Raw genomic sequence first — 17,150 nt, forward strand, 5'->3', positions numbered from 1 at the left:
TACCATTGCCTCTTCCACTTTCGCAATTATCAGCTCGTTTCTGATTGGTTAATTTTTAACGATTGGTTAATTTTTAAGAATTCCGATCCTCTGCAATTATATAAATACATGCGCAACATCATTTTACTTTGCCCGATGATGGGAGAAGGATCTCCCGAAACGTCGCCTACTAAACTATCATGTTCAAGAAATGATAAACTTTCCACAGTAATATGAATACTGAACAGACAAACCGAAATAATATCTTCAGTATTCTCAATTATTATTGTAACTAACTTGAAATGGTAAAATACAACTCAATAAATAAAAAATAAATTTTTTTCATAACTATATGAAGTATATATATATATATTCTAAGATAATAGTTGAAAAATTTTTTGAAAATGCTGATTGTGCATGGTTTGATAACAGCTGATCTGAGAAAGAAAGTACGTTTTAAAAATGAGAAACAAGAATACAATTTATTCATAAACTGAGTTAACACCGATTTGTTTAATTATTGTCTCTTTAACCTGTCTTTGATTTCAAAAGAGAATTTATTAAAGAATACAAATCAATGCCATGTAATGCACAACGTATATTATATATATAAATGTATGTATGTAAATTTATTCAAGCTGACTTTTGATATCTTTGTTAAACAAGTAACATATTAAGCAGGCAATACATGATTGTGAAACTTGTTGACAAAACAGGATTTATTTTGTTGAAATCGATTATTGAATTCAGAAAATTTGATTGTTTATTATCATTTTTTGATTTGAAATTTCGAATTAAAATTTCTTTCGGGGTAATCTTTTTATGAAAACTGACTGGTCATTGTTTCGTTTGACAAATCCAAGAAGTTAAAAATATCTAACTTCTGAAATTTAAATTGACAAATTGAATTCAACAAGTTGAAACAAAAAAGGGTAAACACACAATTATTAAATTTGCGGATTTGATAAACTGATGGTCCTTTTGTGAGATTTCTAAAAATTAAGTTTTCATATTTTGTGTTACTTTGGGTGAGTTCAAGAAAGATTTTCAAACAAATTAGGCACTTAAAGAAAACAAATAATTAGCCAGTAACAGAACGAACAGAATAGTTAGCTGTTTTCAATAGCATGGTAGCTTTATGGTTATAACCCGGACATTTTGTACGGGAGAACGGCATTTGATTCCCCGTAGCGCAATTTCTCTCACATGGCTTGGGTTAACCCAGGCCATATGAGGGAAATTGGGGAGGTGTGGGCTGCTGGATGTTGCATGGAGTTGTCTGGTAAAGCGCAGACCCTAACTGAGTCTGCGTAGCTTACAATGAGCATTAAGTACTCCTAGGACTCTCCATCTACGCCATGGCACCTGCTGGAAATAATAGAAAGGGTATATCCCTTAATATATGTGAGACTAGCCATATATAATATACAGATCATCTATTTATCTATGCAGAATAAACAATGGCCTCTCTATGACTCGAACAGCCACGGGGAATCGGAAACTGTTCAATTTATAGAGAGGTTTGGGTAATAGAGTGTGGGGAGTTTTTCCAAGTTTTTGTATAAATTTTGTATAAATGGCCAATTAAGCATGATTTTTTCCCTTTTCCGCTTTACGTTTTGTATCAGCAACAGACGCTACGATTGTAAAACTTTAATACCAAAGAATCATGTTTACGTTTTGTTTGAATGACATTTGAATCATTTAAGACCCCTCACACATGAAACAATCAAATCAGTTAATACTTTATTTACATTTACAAAGCCAAAACAATGCAAAAACGACATGTGTCATATAAAGTTTTGGAAGCATGTTGCGACACTGGAGTTATAGACACCAAAAAAACGTTTGGGTTAAGAGAGATCGAGTTATAGGATTCAAGTAATAGAAAGTCCACTGTATATACAGTGCGTACAGTATAATTAGCCGCTCATACAACTACTTATACAATAGAAATTTTTTTTTTTACTTAAATTTCCACACTTTTCTTCGTTATCAATTTTTCCATAGCCATCTATATTTATATAGACCCACATAAAGTTGTGCTTCAATTAAAACCAAAAAAAGGAACAAGTAACCATTGTGCAAAAAATTTTACTGCATTTAGGGGCCTTATCCATACTCACATTGCCACGAGAAATGTCCAATGGACGTTTCTTTTCAAAGACACCCACCCACCCTAAGAAACGTCCACTCGTGGCAGTTATTTTTCCATAGAAAAAAACTTATCCTACAAAGGTGAAAAGCCTTTTCCGGGGTTCTTTGGTGGTCCCGTGTTTGGGCGAAATAGCCTGTCCCTTCACCTTGAATTGAATATACTAGTCTTTAGCCTGTGGGAAAAATCCACGGGTTCGCTCGTCCTTTTTATACTGCACTGCGTGCGTCTGGCTACTTGCGCAGCTAAGCTACTATTTTGGCGTGACAGACGGACAGACGGACGACGACTATTATTAAAGAGACTAGTCGTTAACCCGTGGACAAATCCACGGGGTCGCCTGTCCTTTATATATACGTTCACGTGAAGAACACACTTTATTCACGTGTCTTTAAAGTGAAGTCCAACTCTACATCGCTCGTTGATTGTAGTGGGCAAAAACGTAGTTTCGAATTGCCACGAAAGAAACGTCCATTGCACTTTGAGAGGTACCCACAAACGTCCATTGGACATTTCTCGTGGCAATGTGAGTATGGATGTGGCCCCTTAGCAGTATGTCGTATTATCAAACAACAACACTATTCCAATTTCAAGAAAAAACATTGAAAAGATGCAGTTAGCTAGCTGTAAAGAACATAAAGAAGCTTTTAACGGCTAATTATACTAAGAATAGCGTCTAATGCACATAAACCTCTTAATTATGATTTTAGGCTTCTCATCAATGGTAAAAGGCTTATGCCTAGTGATTCTATTAAATATCTTGGTGCTCTATTAGATTCTGGTTTAAGCTGGAAGACCCAGATCAATAATACTGTTGCCAAACTCAAGAGGGCTAATGGAGCTTTAGCTAAACTTCGTCATTTTGTGCCTGAAAATGTCCTTATCCTAGTCTACTATGCCATTTTTCATTCCCTCCTGCAATATTGTAATAAAATTTGGGGTCAACCAAACAGTCTTGATGTTAATCGTATTGCTGTTTTACAAAATTTTGCTATCAGACTAATGACTTTTGAATCTCGAAAAGCATCATCTAGTATCATCTATGGCAATCTGGACATCCTCAAATTCTGTTTTTGCATACGCTCTTTCATGATAAAATGCCTGCTACTATCCAGAATACTTTGCGGTTGACTTCAACCATTCCCAAAGCACTCGTGCAGAAAAGACTGTCAATGCTGTTTTTTTGGTAAAAATTCTATTAGATTTAACACCATTAAATCCTGGAATAAGATACAGACATCAATGATTAAAAAATTTGTTTCCATAGATTACTTTGGTCTTTAAAGTGATCTAAAGAAGTATTTTATTGCCACTTAGTAATTTGTAACAATTTTTCCCTTTGTTCTCAAACGGTTCATTTATCTGGTGATTATATATGTTTGTGCCGTCTTGTGTGTCATGTGCCGTCTATTGTACTCGTCCAAGGGTGGCCTTATCCTCGTCTTAGCTTCTGCTATTAGGTAAGGTCTTCCTTCAAAAATAGTTTTTTTTGTTGTTTTTTTTCTCTCTTCATATTACCAATTTATTTATTTATTTGAACTGAACAGCTATTTTTGATTAATAAATTATCTTATCTTATGTTATCTATCTTATCTAATAATCCTGCATCGGCTAACTATATATTCTGTTACAGGCTAATCATCAGTTCACCCTGACCGTTCGGTGCATGTAACAAACTTTTGTCACTTTAGCCTGGACACAAAAATGTAGCAGTGTCTAACCTAGCTGCCCTGTCTCCATCCATCCATCCATCCATCCATCCATCCATCCATCCATCCATCCATCCATCCATCCATCCATCCATCCATCCATCCATCCATCCATCCATCCATCCATCCATCCATCCATCCATCCATCCATCCATCCATCCATCCATCCATCCATCCATCCATCCATCCATCCATCCATCCATCCATCCATCCATCCATCCATCCATCCATCCATCCATCCATCCATCCATCCATCCATCCATCCATCCATCCATCCATCCATCCATCCATCCATCCATCCATCCATCCATCCATCCATCCATCCATCCATCCATCCATCCATCCATCCATCCATCCATCCATCCATCCATCCATCCATCCATCCATCCATCCATCCATCCATCCATCCATCCATCCATCCATCCATCCATCCATCCATCCATCCATCCATCCATCCATCCATCCATCCATCCATCCATCCATCCATCCATCCATCCATCCATCCATCCATCCATCCATCCATCCATCCATCCATCCATCCATCCATCCATCCATCCATCCATCCATCCATCCATCCATCCATCCATCCATCCATCCATCCATCCATCCATCCATCCATCCATCCATCCATCCATCCATCCATCCATCCATCCATCCATCCATCCATCCATCCATCCATCCATCCATCCATCCATCCATCCATCCATCCATCCATCCATCCATCCATCCATCCATCCATCCATCCATCCATCCATCCATCCATCCATCCATCCATCCATCCATCCATCCATCCATCCATCCATCCATCCATCCATCCATCCATCCATCCATCCATCCATCCATCCATCCATCCATCCATCCATCCATCCATCCATCCATCCATCCATCCATCCATCCATCCATCCATCCATCCATCCATCCATCCATCCATCCATCCATCCATCCATCCATCCATCCATCCATCCATCCATCCATCCATCCATCCATCCATCCATCCATCCATCCATCCATCCATCCATCCATCCATCCATCCATCCATCCATCCATCCATCCATCCATCCATCCATCCATCCATCCATCCATCCATCCATCCATCCATCCATCCATCCATCCATCCATCCATCCATCCATCCATCCATCCATCCATCCATCCATCCATCCATCCATCCATCCATCCATCCATCCATCCATCCATCCATCCATCCATCCATCCATCCATCCATCCATCCATCCATCCATCCATCCATCCATCCATCCATCCATCCATCCATCCATCCATCCATCCATCCATCCATCCATCCATCCATCCATCCATCCATCCATCCATCCATCCATCCATCCATCCATCCATCCATCCATCCATCCATCCATCCATCCATCCATCCATCCATCCATCCATCCATCCATCCATCCATCCATCCATCCATCCATCCATCCATCCATCCATCCATCCATCCATCCATCCATCCATCCATCCATCCATCCATCCATCCATCCATCCATCCATCCATCCATCCATCCATCCATCCATCCATCCATCCATCCATCCATCCATCCATCCATCCATCCATCCATCCATCCATCCATCCATCCATCCATCCATCCATCCATCCATCCATCCATCCATCCATCCATCCATCCATCCATCCATCCATCCATCCATCCATCCATCCATCCATCCATCCATCCATCCATCCATCCATCCATCCATCCATCCATCCATCCATCCATCCATCCATCCATCCATCCATCCATCCATCCATCCATCCATCCATCCATCCATCCATCCATCCATCCATCCATCCATCCATCCATCCATCCATCCATCCATCCATCCATCCATCCATCCATCCATCCATCCATCCATCCATCCATCCATCCATCCATCCATCCATCCATCCATCCATCCATCCATCCATCCATCTATCTCCTCGGGCGATTTTAAAGATTCCGCCTTCGCATTTCGGAAAATGGATGCGTTAATGACGTCATTAAAATACCTTCAACTCCTGATATCTCTGCAACCGTTTGTCAAAAGTACATGATCCAATAGATTTTCTTGATCAGCGTTTCAAGATCTATACGATGAAGGCAACAGGTATACAAATTCCAAGGAAGGGACTTATTAGGAATTTTGCTGACGTCAGCAAAATTTTTAAACTCTTATATCATCTCATTAACCATTCAACAAATCACGTTATTCCATACATTTTCTTGATCAGCGCTTCAAGCTCTACACAATAGAGGCAACGTGAAAACAAGTTCTAAATTATTTTTTGTGGATGAGTTGCTGACGTCATCAAAATTCAACTGACCCTTTTTTTAGTGCTACGGTACCGATTTAATATTTTGTCCTATTTCATACTTCAGGCCTATACCAAGTGACTCCATAGGCTACCGTAAAATTTAGTAAAGTCGGCGAGAGGCACATCTCGCCGACTGTTGAGTGCTTTTCGCCGACTTTGGGTGAATTTACGGCAGTTTTCTATAGGCCGACAGGAAGTCCACTTTACAAGGACAATTGCTTAATTTAACCGTTGACCGTAGCCTATGACAATCTCGGCAAGATAGGCTGAGATTTCCCTATTTCAATTCTATCTGTTCATCATGGCTTCAGCAATGAACATGAGGAAACGTGTAGAGTCTGCTGTAAGAAGCAATAACATCAACAATGTTAAAATTTAGCATGCGGATTTAAGTGAAGAAGTAGAAAATCTCCCCAGCTATTACAATCACTGGAAATAAATTTTATTTTGCTATTTATTGTGTTTATTGATAAAACAAACTATTTACTCTGCTACTGATCTGGATTGATTCGTAATATTATTTTATTCATGCACATGCTTGGGGACCTTCTACAATAAGCTGTTCGTAAATTGAGCACGTGTTAGCCAAGTATTCTTCTTGCTAAGAGTGAAAAAAATATACACACCATAGGTGTGAAAATGCGGACCAGATTTTTAAATTTAGTTGTGAAGAGAAATTTTGGAGCTACATGCAGAGAAGTGTGAGAATACAGAAGAGAACTGTTTGAATCATAGAAAAGAAGTGTTTTTATTAAAAAGAGAAGTGAGCCATAGGGGCCATCGTACTGATGAACTAACTAATGAAATTCGTTGATCCATTTCTTTTTTTGAAAATGTTTGCTCTAAACAAATGGTAATAAGATGTCGTCAAATGTTTTCGTTATTTTATAAATTTCTAACTAGGCAGTCCGCTGCAAACACATAAAGGTCTTTCGTGAATACCGGCTTAGGTTTACATTGGAAGGGACAATAATAAAATAATGAAATCTTCGTAGAGAACGTAAAGGTACGAACTTTCCCCCTTTTTTAAGCTTAGTAAAACCTTATCCACGTGTCAAAAAGCCGAGATTTAAAGTAGAAATGAAGACTACTAGTTGCACCCCTGCGAGTTCGTATCAAATTTCGTGCGGCCAGTGTGTGCGTTTAAGTGACCTGAAATAACTTTGTTGATGAAAGTGAGTAATCATGATAAACAACAAACAAAACTTCTTTTTGGTTTACCTGTTTAGCAACATTGTTGTCAACCACTTAAGAATAATTTTGTGACGTTTTAGCCCAATTGGGAGCAGCATTTATGCTGATTCAATAAAAATAGTAAAACCACTCCAGAAATATCCTCAAACATTTTTACATCCGCTACATATTGTTGCAACAGTAAGCGCACTGTGTTGATAATTATGTCATTTAATTGAATAATTTTCTGATCGATGAGATGACAGTAAAACTTTTGACAATTTGTAAGCAACATCTTGAGCGAGTAAATGAAAAAAAATCGATTTATAAGGCAGCAAGTTTTGCGACTTTTGTTGTCGTAAAAGTCATCTAAGTTTTGTACGACGAAAAACGTGATCAAGGCAGAAGTTTTATTTTGATAGGTGCACCAACCTAACTGAGCAAGCCATCACGTGAATTTGGCCTTTCCAAGTATATAGTCAACAAGCAACAAGCAGCAACAATGAAGCCTGTAAATACAGAAACTCATATGAAGTATCTTTGTCGCCTCCTAGATCAGACCAGACCAACTCAAATAGTCCTATATAATGAGGATGTCACTTGGGACACATTTCGTTCATGCTTATGACACAATCATTATAATCCACAAAATTCCCCTGCGACGTTTCATAACATGAAGTTTCAATCTAGAAAAAGCCTCTCGACAGCTTCTTTTCAAATAATTTTGCTGCGATGCGTAGCTGATTAAAATCCATTCAGCCATTAACAGTTTTAACGCAGGGGGTACGGAAAGTTTTTGCGCTGCGCGTATTTATTCACCTGATTGATATGGACATCTTTAACCTCATTTACTTTCGTAACATACTCGCCAGATCCAACTGCAGTGCACTTCATGTATAATGCAGTCAAACTATTAAGTGATATCTGACCGTTACCGGTTTATGTGGTTTCTATAGTTAAATAAACATTGAATTTTACACCCGTCTGTACATATAATTATTTAACTTAAAAGTATAGAAAGGAATACTTTGAACAATAAATCCCGCAAGAAAGAAATTAGCGCAAAAATTTTGCAAGAGCAACAACTACATCAGTAATCACACAGACATCCAAATGGGTGGATACTTTTCTTCTGGGGAATATGAACCTGAAAACAAAACAGTAGAGGAAGAAGACGAAGAAGACGAACAGGAGGAAGAAGACGAGTTAGCAAATAAAGTTCCTTTAACAGAGATAAAAAATTACTGTGTACATCTTTTGGAATGCACATTTTGTGGGCAGACAAGTCAAGGAAAAAAGGTAGTTAGATTTTATGACTTAGCAAAATCGCTACAAAGCCACAGTCAAAATAGTTGACTCGTTTAAAAAATTTACGCCAGGGTTAAATTGTTACAAAGCCACTGTCGATATGGACACTTCCAAGAAATTTTCACGCTAGGTAGGTTAAAATGTCGATAAAATAGGCGTTACGGAAAAGAAAATATTTCTTGAGAAATATAAGTACACCATTTTTGGCGGATTTTACTATTAAGAAAAGTTTAGAAGTTGTGTTTTCCTTTTTATCATGTTTATCCAACTTTACTAGTCTTTCCTTTTTAATTTGTGAGAAAACAATAATTCCTATTTTTATTGTTTTAAGGCGTGAGTATACGAAGAAAATTTCAGTGATTAGATAGAAAAAGATCTGGGCTTTAAAATAGTGCAAAAATAATTTTAAAAAATGTATTTAAGATGGATTATTATCCCCCAATTTTTTTTTTCATAAATTACTTTTTTGTTATATGATAAAGATCCAATATTTGTTTACACATAATCATTTTGGGTATTAATTTTTACTACTCAATTATCAAGGTTATAAATGATAGCCGACTCAAAGAGGAAAATGATTTTAGTATGTAGTTAAAAGATTCTTTTAAAGTTTTTCTCCTATTTCCCATAAGAATATTTTCTTTCTCTTTTTTGTCTTCCAAAGTTGAATATAATTTACTGTGAAAAACATGGCAAAACTAGTTTATAAGTTAACAGCGAATATAAAAGTCCTATCGTCATAAAGCTTTTATATCATCAAAAAAAAGAAGAAAATTGCTGAAGCCGTTTAATGACAGAAAAATGGGAGGGGGAGGTGAGCTGCATTATAAGTAAAATATATTCTCCTTTCAGGATACGGATCATGTCAAAGTTCATGATGTTCTAAACTTGGGTTTATATTTACAATTGCTTGATAAATTGATTCGATCAGACGATCCAAAAACAATCACTGCGGAGGAAGAAGACTACACTCACTTGTTAAGCCTCTAGCTGTCAAAAGAAAAAGACCTAACGAAACTACAGAAAAATGTTATAAAAGATTATCAAAACAAAGCAAGAGATTTTTAAAAATATATCGTGAAATGTCTATATTATCACCGTTGTAATTTCTCTCTACTTGAGATCGATTATGTATGCTGTGCCGATCTGAACTTATAAAATATTCACTGAGTTCGAAAAACCAATATCTTGCCGACGTTAAACCGAGGTATGTCGCATAGATGGCGTAGCTGCGCCATATACTTAAACACGGCTTGGCTGACCTGTATAAAACAATATGCCGATCCAAGCTGTTCTGAATAATACGCGTAGCATTATAAAACTGCTTATTTAGCGAAATAATATGATTGGGTTTAGTTTGGTTCGGCTCGGCTCGGCTCTTTTATAACGATGTGTGAGTTTAGTTGAAACAAAACTTGATAAAACACTTGACGTCGGAACAGTTCTTGTGATGTCTACTCAAGAACTAAGATTGAATCAAGAAAAGACCACGCATAAGCGTTGTGACCAGGAGATATCACCACATTCTTTTTCACGATCCGCAACCTGGATTTTAACTCCGTCTTATCTGTAAATTGCGATGTATTGGATTTGGATGCTTTTTACCAAGTTTGTTCCCATCGCCTGTTTTCTCTTGTTTTTTTTTTACCAACCTTATGGTAAAAAAAAAATACTGGCAAAAAGGAAGTTTTACTAAATATTAAGTAAATTCGAGATTGAGCTATCAAGCTTTTGCTTGTAACATAACATGTCACATTATAAAATTCTGTATTTTTATTTAGTTGTTTCTGAAAAATGTGAAACCGATTCTTACTGGGGAACCAGACAACAATTACTTGCAGGAAAAGTAATCGCTGATTGGGTAGATCAAGACAACGGACCTTTGGACCCAATATATGGCGTGCTTTTAAACCCAACTGCAGGTAAGATTCGAGACATTGTACCAAAGAATTAAACCTCAGTAATTTGTTTTTTCTTCTATTAACATACAGTGTAGTAGTAAAATGTTCTTTGTGTAAGAAAACGACGCTGGGGATGAACAATAACAATCTTTATAGCTGCTTCTGCATTTCATGCATAATCTTGTTTTTGTTTTCATTTGATAAAACAAATAATCACATCACCCGACTTCCAACTTCAGCTTTCTGGAGGAAACGAACACAAATTTTCTCTAACATTATTTTTTTTCTAAAATAGGAATTTCGAGCCCAAAAAAAGAAATCCACTTTTTTGGTGATAACTTTTGCAATTATCGTTGCCTTTCACGCAATTAAAACGCTTTGAACAATAAATAAGTAAGTAAAAATTTTTGCCTAGTGATTACATCATATTCGCATTGCAGGTCGTGTTGGTCCAGGTGACACTGGATGGTTTCACAACATTCTTTTCGACGATACCGGTTATATGGCGTATCATTCCGCTGTTCACGATGGTTTTGGTTACCTGGTGTCGTTTCATAAAGTGGGTCCAGGCTATGACTATTTATATGCCCATATACTAGACAAAACGAATTGCATGGCGGGTCAAATATCAGGAATCAGTTTTTGGAAAGAAACCATTGAAGATATTCAAACAATGCACAAAGTTATCAAAGCTTTTAAGCTTTAACAACTCGGGACTGTTCAATCTTTTTTTCACTGTTTTGCTGAATTTCTGTCTCTGTGTTGTTGCTAAGTATGTTGAAAAGTTCTGTATTAAAAAATTAATGATATTAAAAATGTACCTGAATTGTATAAGTGAGTTTGTTCAAGTCAAAAGAAAACCATCAGACACACTTATCCTGTCCCGAAGAAGGTCCTGTCAAACCATCAAGCAGCCATGTATGGTTGCAGACAAGAAACCTTAGATAGCGAAAGCTAAAGATACAAGACCAAATTAAACTGTAAGAAAGTGCTGGAACAGAAAAAATATTTGTCAAACATAGACACAATAGACGACAAATTCCGGTTTGTCCCACAAGTAATTATGTAGATCATCTATATTTGGTCAATGTTCACTTGTCATGTTTACTTATCACAGAGTGGACTCAGAGCAAGCATTATCTTTAGTTGTTTGATTGGATTTAAACTCCTACAATGTTCAAATCATTTCGGCGAACCCGTTGTGGCTTACTTCGTTAAGCGAGCGTGCTAGGAAGTTATACTAGCAGGATTTAAACGCTACCATTCACAATGACTGCGGTGTATTTAACCCTTTACTTCATATTTAAAAAATATGATAAAAAAAATGCGCCACTCGTCAATCCAAAAATGACATTAGTTAGTATCAACTAGATAAACGATATTTCGCAAAATAATGTTGCGATTAATGCTACAGTTACTTACAGGGAACAGATACTTAATTTTGACCCTGTTTAAGCCTTATTCTACATAAGCTCATGACGACGTAATTTTTGGCCTTAAAATTCTATACAAAAATTCTTAGTTTTAAGAGATCTAGTTATATCTCTTTTTGGTATCCTTAGTTTCTATTGATGATGACGTCATCTCTTTACGTGACAAATGTTCACCTTTGGAGAATGACAAAGAAGCGCAACGACTAACGCACCCTCCTCCTTTGTAGTATTGTGACAAAGAAGTGAATGTTCAGCTCGTTGGTTAATTTTCCTGTTTGATTTCTTTGCGCATGAATTTTTAATAAACGTCAAATCAGTAAACAAATATCAATATGAAGTTTTACGTGAGCTATTATGACCAACTGAGCGAAATTTGATATTAAATATAAACGCTGTACTTAACTCTTACCTTTAAAAAAGACATTAAATGCCGGATTGCGTAGAGCTTAGTGTTCTGCCAAATGATGCGGTTATAATTCTACAAAGCAAGAGTTTTTGTTTTGATGAACTAAGTCACAATTTAAAGCTTGTTGCCGAGCAACAAATGCTGCATTTTTTCCCCATCTATTCTTTCAAGAATAATTTAAAAAAATTTTAACATCGTAGTGCTTTCGACTAAGCTCTCTCTTTTTAAATGAACGGTCATGTTATACTAGATTATCTGGTACATTGAACAGTTGCAAAGTTTTGTAACTGTGCATGAATAAACAAGTAAAAGTGCGTGACTTGTTTAATTAAAACTTAGCTAAGACGCAAAAGCATAATTCAAAGCGGAAAATTTTTATCATTTAAGCAAACTCGAAGCCACGTAGCGAAGTTAATTGTTACCAAACTCCCAATGTTCAATAGCTCTGGCTAATTCTTGCTTTGTGCTTACTTTTATCGTAAAAAATGACGTTACTAATCAATGTAAATACTTAAAACAAGTATACGTAATCCCTTTTGTAATCACATTATTAACACTTGTTAAGAATCACGGAAAATAAGTAGAAGTGACAGAGATATATTTGTTGTTGTTTTACAAAGAGATGGGAAAAGGGGTGATTTAAACGATCCGGTCTACTTGTATCAATAAAACTTATTGCGGATAAATCTATTCTGTACTATTTACTTAACATTCGTTTCAGGCTTGAAAGTTTCCTAGTGGCTACATATGTCTCGGTGTGTACATGGATTTCAAAGGTCATTTTTCTGTTCTTCTAAGATAACTGCATAAATATTATTCTCAGCCCCCGTCCTGAGTATAATGACTTTCACGACAACTACTTTTTGCTTTGACAGCTAATTTTTTTTTTCCAGTAAAGTTCCGCTTATCTATGAACTGTTATGTTGTAACAGGAAAAATATTATCGAAAGCACCAACGTTGCTCCCAGGGTCACTTAAGAAGCCATGGGAACGAGGTGTCAAAATAAAATAGTTTTAAACAGGAAAGCATGTGTCTGCTGATAAAACATCGAAAGCGACAATATAACAGGTACGTGTCACTCATAGCAGTCTCGACAGAATGGGTAATTTATTTTCTTCTGAAGAAAATAAACCAGAAAAAAACGTAGTAGAGAAAGAAGACGAAGAAGAAGAGGAAGAAGATGAGTTAGCAAATAAAGTTCCTTTAACAGAGATAAAGAATTACTGTTTACATCTTTTAGAATGCACATTTTGTGGGCAGACAAGTCAAGGAAAAAAGGTAGCTAGTTTAGGAATGCCTTGTTCCATCAATTTTAATTAGGAAAGCAATGCTTCGTCAGCAATGACCAACTTACTAAGTATTATAGAAGAAGTCTTAGAAGTTGCAAGTCTTAGAAGTTGCACTAAACAAACTGAAAAAAAAACATCCACGGGAAACAAAATACTGTCTTAATTCATATACTCTTCGGTACCACTAAATCCACTGATCCACTAAAGGCGATTAACTCAGTCAAGAGCTCCAGTCAGACTAGATTTAACACGTTCTCTCTTAGCGTGGATCTTGTGTTAATTTATCCAGCTATGATGTAGCTAAACTTCTGATAATAATATTAGGTTGAATTTATTTTCATCTCTGCCTTTAGAATACGGATCATATCAAAGTTCATGATGTTCTAAACTTGGGTTTATATTTACAACTGCTTGATAAATTGATTCGATCAGACGATCCAAAAACAATCACTGCGGAGGAAGAAGACTACACTCACTTGTTAAGACTCATAGCTGTCAAAAGAAAAAGACCTAACGAAACTACAGAAAAATGTTATAAAAGATTATCAAAACAAAGCAAGAGATTTTTAAAAATATATCGTGAAAGAGGAGGTAAAGTTGTTTGTACTTTCACTTTCGTTACATTCTGTTGATCGTACATGTTGTTCCGCAGTAGTTTCCGGAGAAGCATTGTATTTAAAATTGACATTCCTTAACAAGAAACCCCTATGGTTTTAACATTCGTCCCGAATACATTCTAAATACATTAAACATGAAGAATTCTTTCTCGAATTCACCAATTCAATGCTTTCTTTAACTGCAATTAAATCTTCCAAACTTCCAAATTTTTAGCCCTTATTACAAAAAGGATTTAAAGGTGTGAAATATATGAAAGTGTAGCTATCAATATAGTTAAGAATATTTTCTTTCAGCTTTAAGTTAAAACTTTTATACCTTTATATAACGCTGGCAGACAACCCAATACATTCCTTTATGAACGGGATTAAGTTCGTGCCGGAATATTTGAGTTTGTAGTTTATGGTTTACTATTTAACCTTAGTGTAAACAGTAAGATTAACTTTGAGTGTGTAAAACAGCTGTTTTGATGTCACTACGATTTAAGTTTTAGTGCTGTATTATTTGTTAAAGGTACTTAATTTTTAAAGCATCCTGATAGCCTTAGGATTTCTTAAGACTTTCTGTGTCGGGTTTTTTGTGATGTAAGCTTGTAATGATAAACATATCTCACGAAGATATTATATTCTTTATTTAGATGTTTCTGAAAAATGTGAAACCGATTCTTACTGGGGAACCAGACAACAATTACTTGCAGGAAAGGTGATCGCTGATTGGGTAGATCAAGACAATGGAGCTTTGGACCCAATATTTGGCGTTCTTTTAAATCCAACAGCAGGTTAGCACCATGAGTAAACTCTCTTTTTATCACATGACTAAATATTTGTTTTTATCACTTGACTATCTATTTTTAACCATTAAACATTTCGCTCATTGCAGGTCGCGTTGGACCAGGTGACACTGGATGGTTTCACAACATTCTTTTCGACGATACCGGTTATATGGCGTATCATTCCGCTGTTCACGATGGATTTGGTTACCTGGTGTCGTTTCATAAAGTGGGTCCAGGCTATGACTATTTATATGCCCATGTACTTGAGAAAACAAATTGCATGGCTGGTCAAATATCAGGAATCAGTTTTTGGAAAGAAACAATTGAAGACATCCAAACAAAACATAAGGTGATCAAAGCACTCCAACTTTAAGAAGGGTTTCAATTTTTTTGCTGGCATACATTGTTGACGACTGTATATTGTATGTTTGTTAAATATGTGAAAAGAATAGACAAAAACTAAATTTTGTGTGACTTTGTTGTTGAAGTTTAGGTATAAGGACAGAAAAAGTTACAAAATATAAGATAATAATTCCTTAACATTAGCAAACGCGAGGGTAAAATAAAACAAGAAGCCCGATGGCTTGAAGATTTTCGCCATAAGCAGAAATAATAAGTATGGGATTAAAATATGTCATATAGTGTGAGATTAAATTAAATTACATCCCAAGAATATTTATAGGCTGCATTTCAAAAACGTTAAAAACATTGCAAGGGCTTTTTACCATATTCATGTTCTTATAAAAAAGAATGTCTATATATAAATAAAAAAATAAAATATTTTACATAAGTATTCTCTAAAAAATAAAAGCTTTAATTGATGTCTTTGAAATTGATCTAGAAAATTGTGGACATTTTTTGATACTAGTCGTTAGCCTGTGGAAAAATCCAGGGTTCGCCCGTCGCAGCTAAGCTACCATTTTGGGTGACAGACAGACAGACGGACAAACAGACGTATACGGGCATTATAATATAGATATACACATTCTTTTATGTAACAATGAACTTCTGAATGTTTCAGTATTTAGGCGTTACTCTAACTCTCTCGCTCAGTTTGAAAATGCCGACAGTGGATGTTTTGATAAGGGCTTATCTAAAAAAGAAAAAACATTTAGAAAAAGAGGAACAATGATACAATTGTCCATACACCACATATTTATCCCTCATTTATCCCTCCATTCAATTTTAAAACCATCAGGACAGAAAACGTATATACGAGACAGGTAAAGTATATATACATGATTTTATTCACAATGTTCACAACACATGTAAGAAAGACTAATACAAAAATTATTATTAATTGTGAAAATATTTGATTATACTTCTTTAAAAATTTGTACAACTTCGGTGGAACACAATTTCAGTGTAATATCACCAGACAGACGACGAAAAAACCTATTTTCTTCCAAGTTTAAACCTGCTTTAATTTTAATAGGGTCAGCTTTTTTTATAATAACTTTTTACTTTTTATGCTTTTTTAGCGTTGTACACTCATAATTTTGTTCTTATATATAGTCTATGAAGGTGTTCAAACATCAGCCTTTCTAATTTCCTTTATTTCTTGTTGGCAAAAAACTCCCAACATGAACTACCCTTTGCCTGAGCTCTAAGCTGGAAAACTCGGTTTCATGTGGGCAATTTATATTTTGTTTGTGATTGTATGCTCCCATACACAAATCGCAGTTACATATAAAGAGAAATTTATAAGAAAATGAGAACAAAACTTATGTATGTAAATTAAGTCACATCCACCTGCAATACAAACCATGTTGGCGAATACATGCCAACGTAAATCGAGAATTGTTGTTAACACCTGGGCATTCGCATCGGCCAATTGCAGTGTCAACGACGTTGTAAATTATAAAGGCTAAACGTATATAATGTGGTCTGGATTTTCAGCTTACGGAAAAACATATGTTCCAGTTATAATATAGCTAGATGTAAAAAACTGTTAAAACATAGTATATATATATAAGTGAGCAATGCGCAAATCTAGGAAATAACGTTAAAAAATAGTCTATGGCTTATCGCCTGCATTTTTTAGCCTGTCAATTTGTGTTTGGGGTATGGAAATATAAACACCATCGTGTGACAATGAAACAT

The 17,150-nt window shown here is 35.9% G+C and overlaps 3 protein-coding genes across 3 annotated transcripts; all 3 read left to right on the plus strand.

The window, feature by feature from the left end:
* Positions 1-8,341: 8,341 nt before the first annotated feature.
* On the plus strand, positions 8,342-9,708 carry LOC130623846 (uncharacterized). The gene is made up of 2 exons (XM_057439376.1): positions 8,342-8,621; positions 9,483-9,708. Exons 1-2 carry the CDS (start codon positions 8,436-8,438, stop codon positions 9,618-9,620), a joined length of 324 nt encoding a protein of 107 aa, XP_057295359.1. The 5' UTR covers positions 8,342-8,435; the 3' UTR covers positions 9,621-9,708.
* A 654-nt stretch (positions 9,709-10,362) lies between these two features.
* On the plus strand, positions 10,363-11,365 carry LOC130623840 (uncharacterized). The gene is made up of 2 exons (XM_057439369.1): positions 10,363-10,552; positions 10,972-11,365. The coding sequence occupies exons 1-2, from the start codon at positions 10,378-10,380 to the stop codon at positions 11,235-11,237; spliced, it is 441 nt and encodes a 146-aa protein (XP_057295352.1). The 5' UTR covers positions 10,363-10,377; the 3' UTR covers positions 11,238-11,365.
* Positions 11,366-13,408: 2,043 nt separating this feature from the next.
* Positions 13,409-15,511, plus strand: LOC130624039 (uncharacterized). Its single transcript, XM_057439606.1, has 4 exons — positions 13,409-13,649; positions 14,014-14,251; positions 14,913-15,053; positions 15,155-15,511. The coding sequence occupies exons 1-4, from the start codon at positions 13,470-13,472 to the stop codon at positions 15,418-15,420; spliced, it is 825 nt and encodes a 274-aa protein (XP_057295589.1). The 5' UTR covers positions 13,409-13,469; the 3' UTR covers positions 15,421-15,511.
* The last annotated feature ends 1,639 nt before the right edge of the window (positions 15,512-17,150 follow it).

The sequence above is a fragment of the Hydractinia symbiolongicarpus genome, chromosome 13 (assembly GCF_029227915.1).
Source record: "Hydractinia symbiolongicarpus strain clone_291-10 chromosome 13, HSymV2.1, whole genome shotgun sequence".
Taxonomy (NCBI): Eukaryota; Metazoa; Cnidaria; class Hydrozoa; order Anthoathecata; family Hydractiniidae; genus Hydractinia; species Hydractinia symbiolongicarpus.

Excerpts from the sequence above, each read along its gene's own strand:
- LOC130623846 (XM_057439376.1), top strand. The coding sequence starts at position 8,436 with ATGGGTGGATACTTTTCTTCTGGGGAATATGAACCTGAAAACAAAACA. Across the intron at positions 8,622-9,482 it reads AGACAAGTCAAGGAAAAAAG|GATACGGATCATGTCAAAGT; the intron begins GTAGTTAGATTT and ends TTCTCCTTTCAG.
- LOC130623840 (XM_057439369.1), top strand. The coding sequence starts at position 10,378 with ATGTCACATTATAAAATTCTGTATTTTTATTTAGTTGTTTCTGAAAAA. Across the intron at positions 10,553-10,971 it reads GCTTTTAAACCCAACTGCAG|GTCGTGTTGGTCCAGGTGAC; the intron begins GTAAGATTCGAG and ends TTCGCATTGCAG.
- LOC130624039 (XM_057439606.1), top strand. The coding sequence starts at position 13,470 with ATGGGTAATTTATTTTCTTCTGAAGAAAATAAACCAGAAAAAAACGTA. Across the intron at positions 14,252-14,912 it reads AATATATCGTGAAAGAGGAG|ATGTTTCTGAAAAATGTGAA; the intron begins GTAAAGTTGTTT and ends TTCTTTATTTAG. Across the intron at positions 15,054-15,154 it reads TCTTTTAAATCCAACAGCAG|GTCGCGTTGGACCAGGTGAC; the intron begins GTTAGCACCATG and ends CGCTCATTGCAG.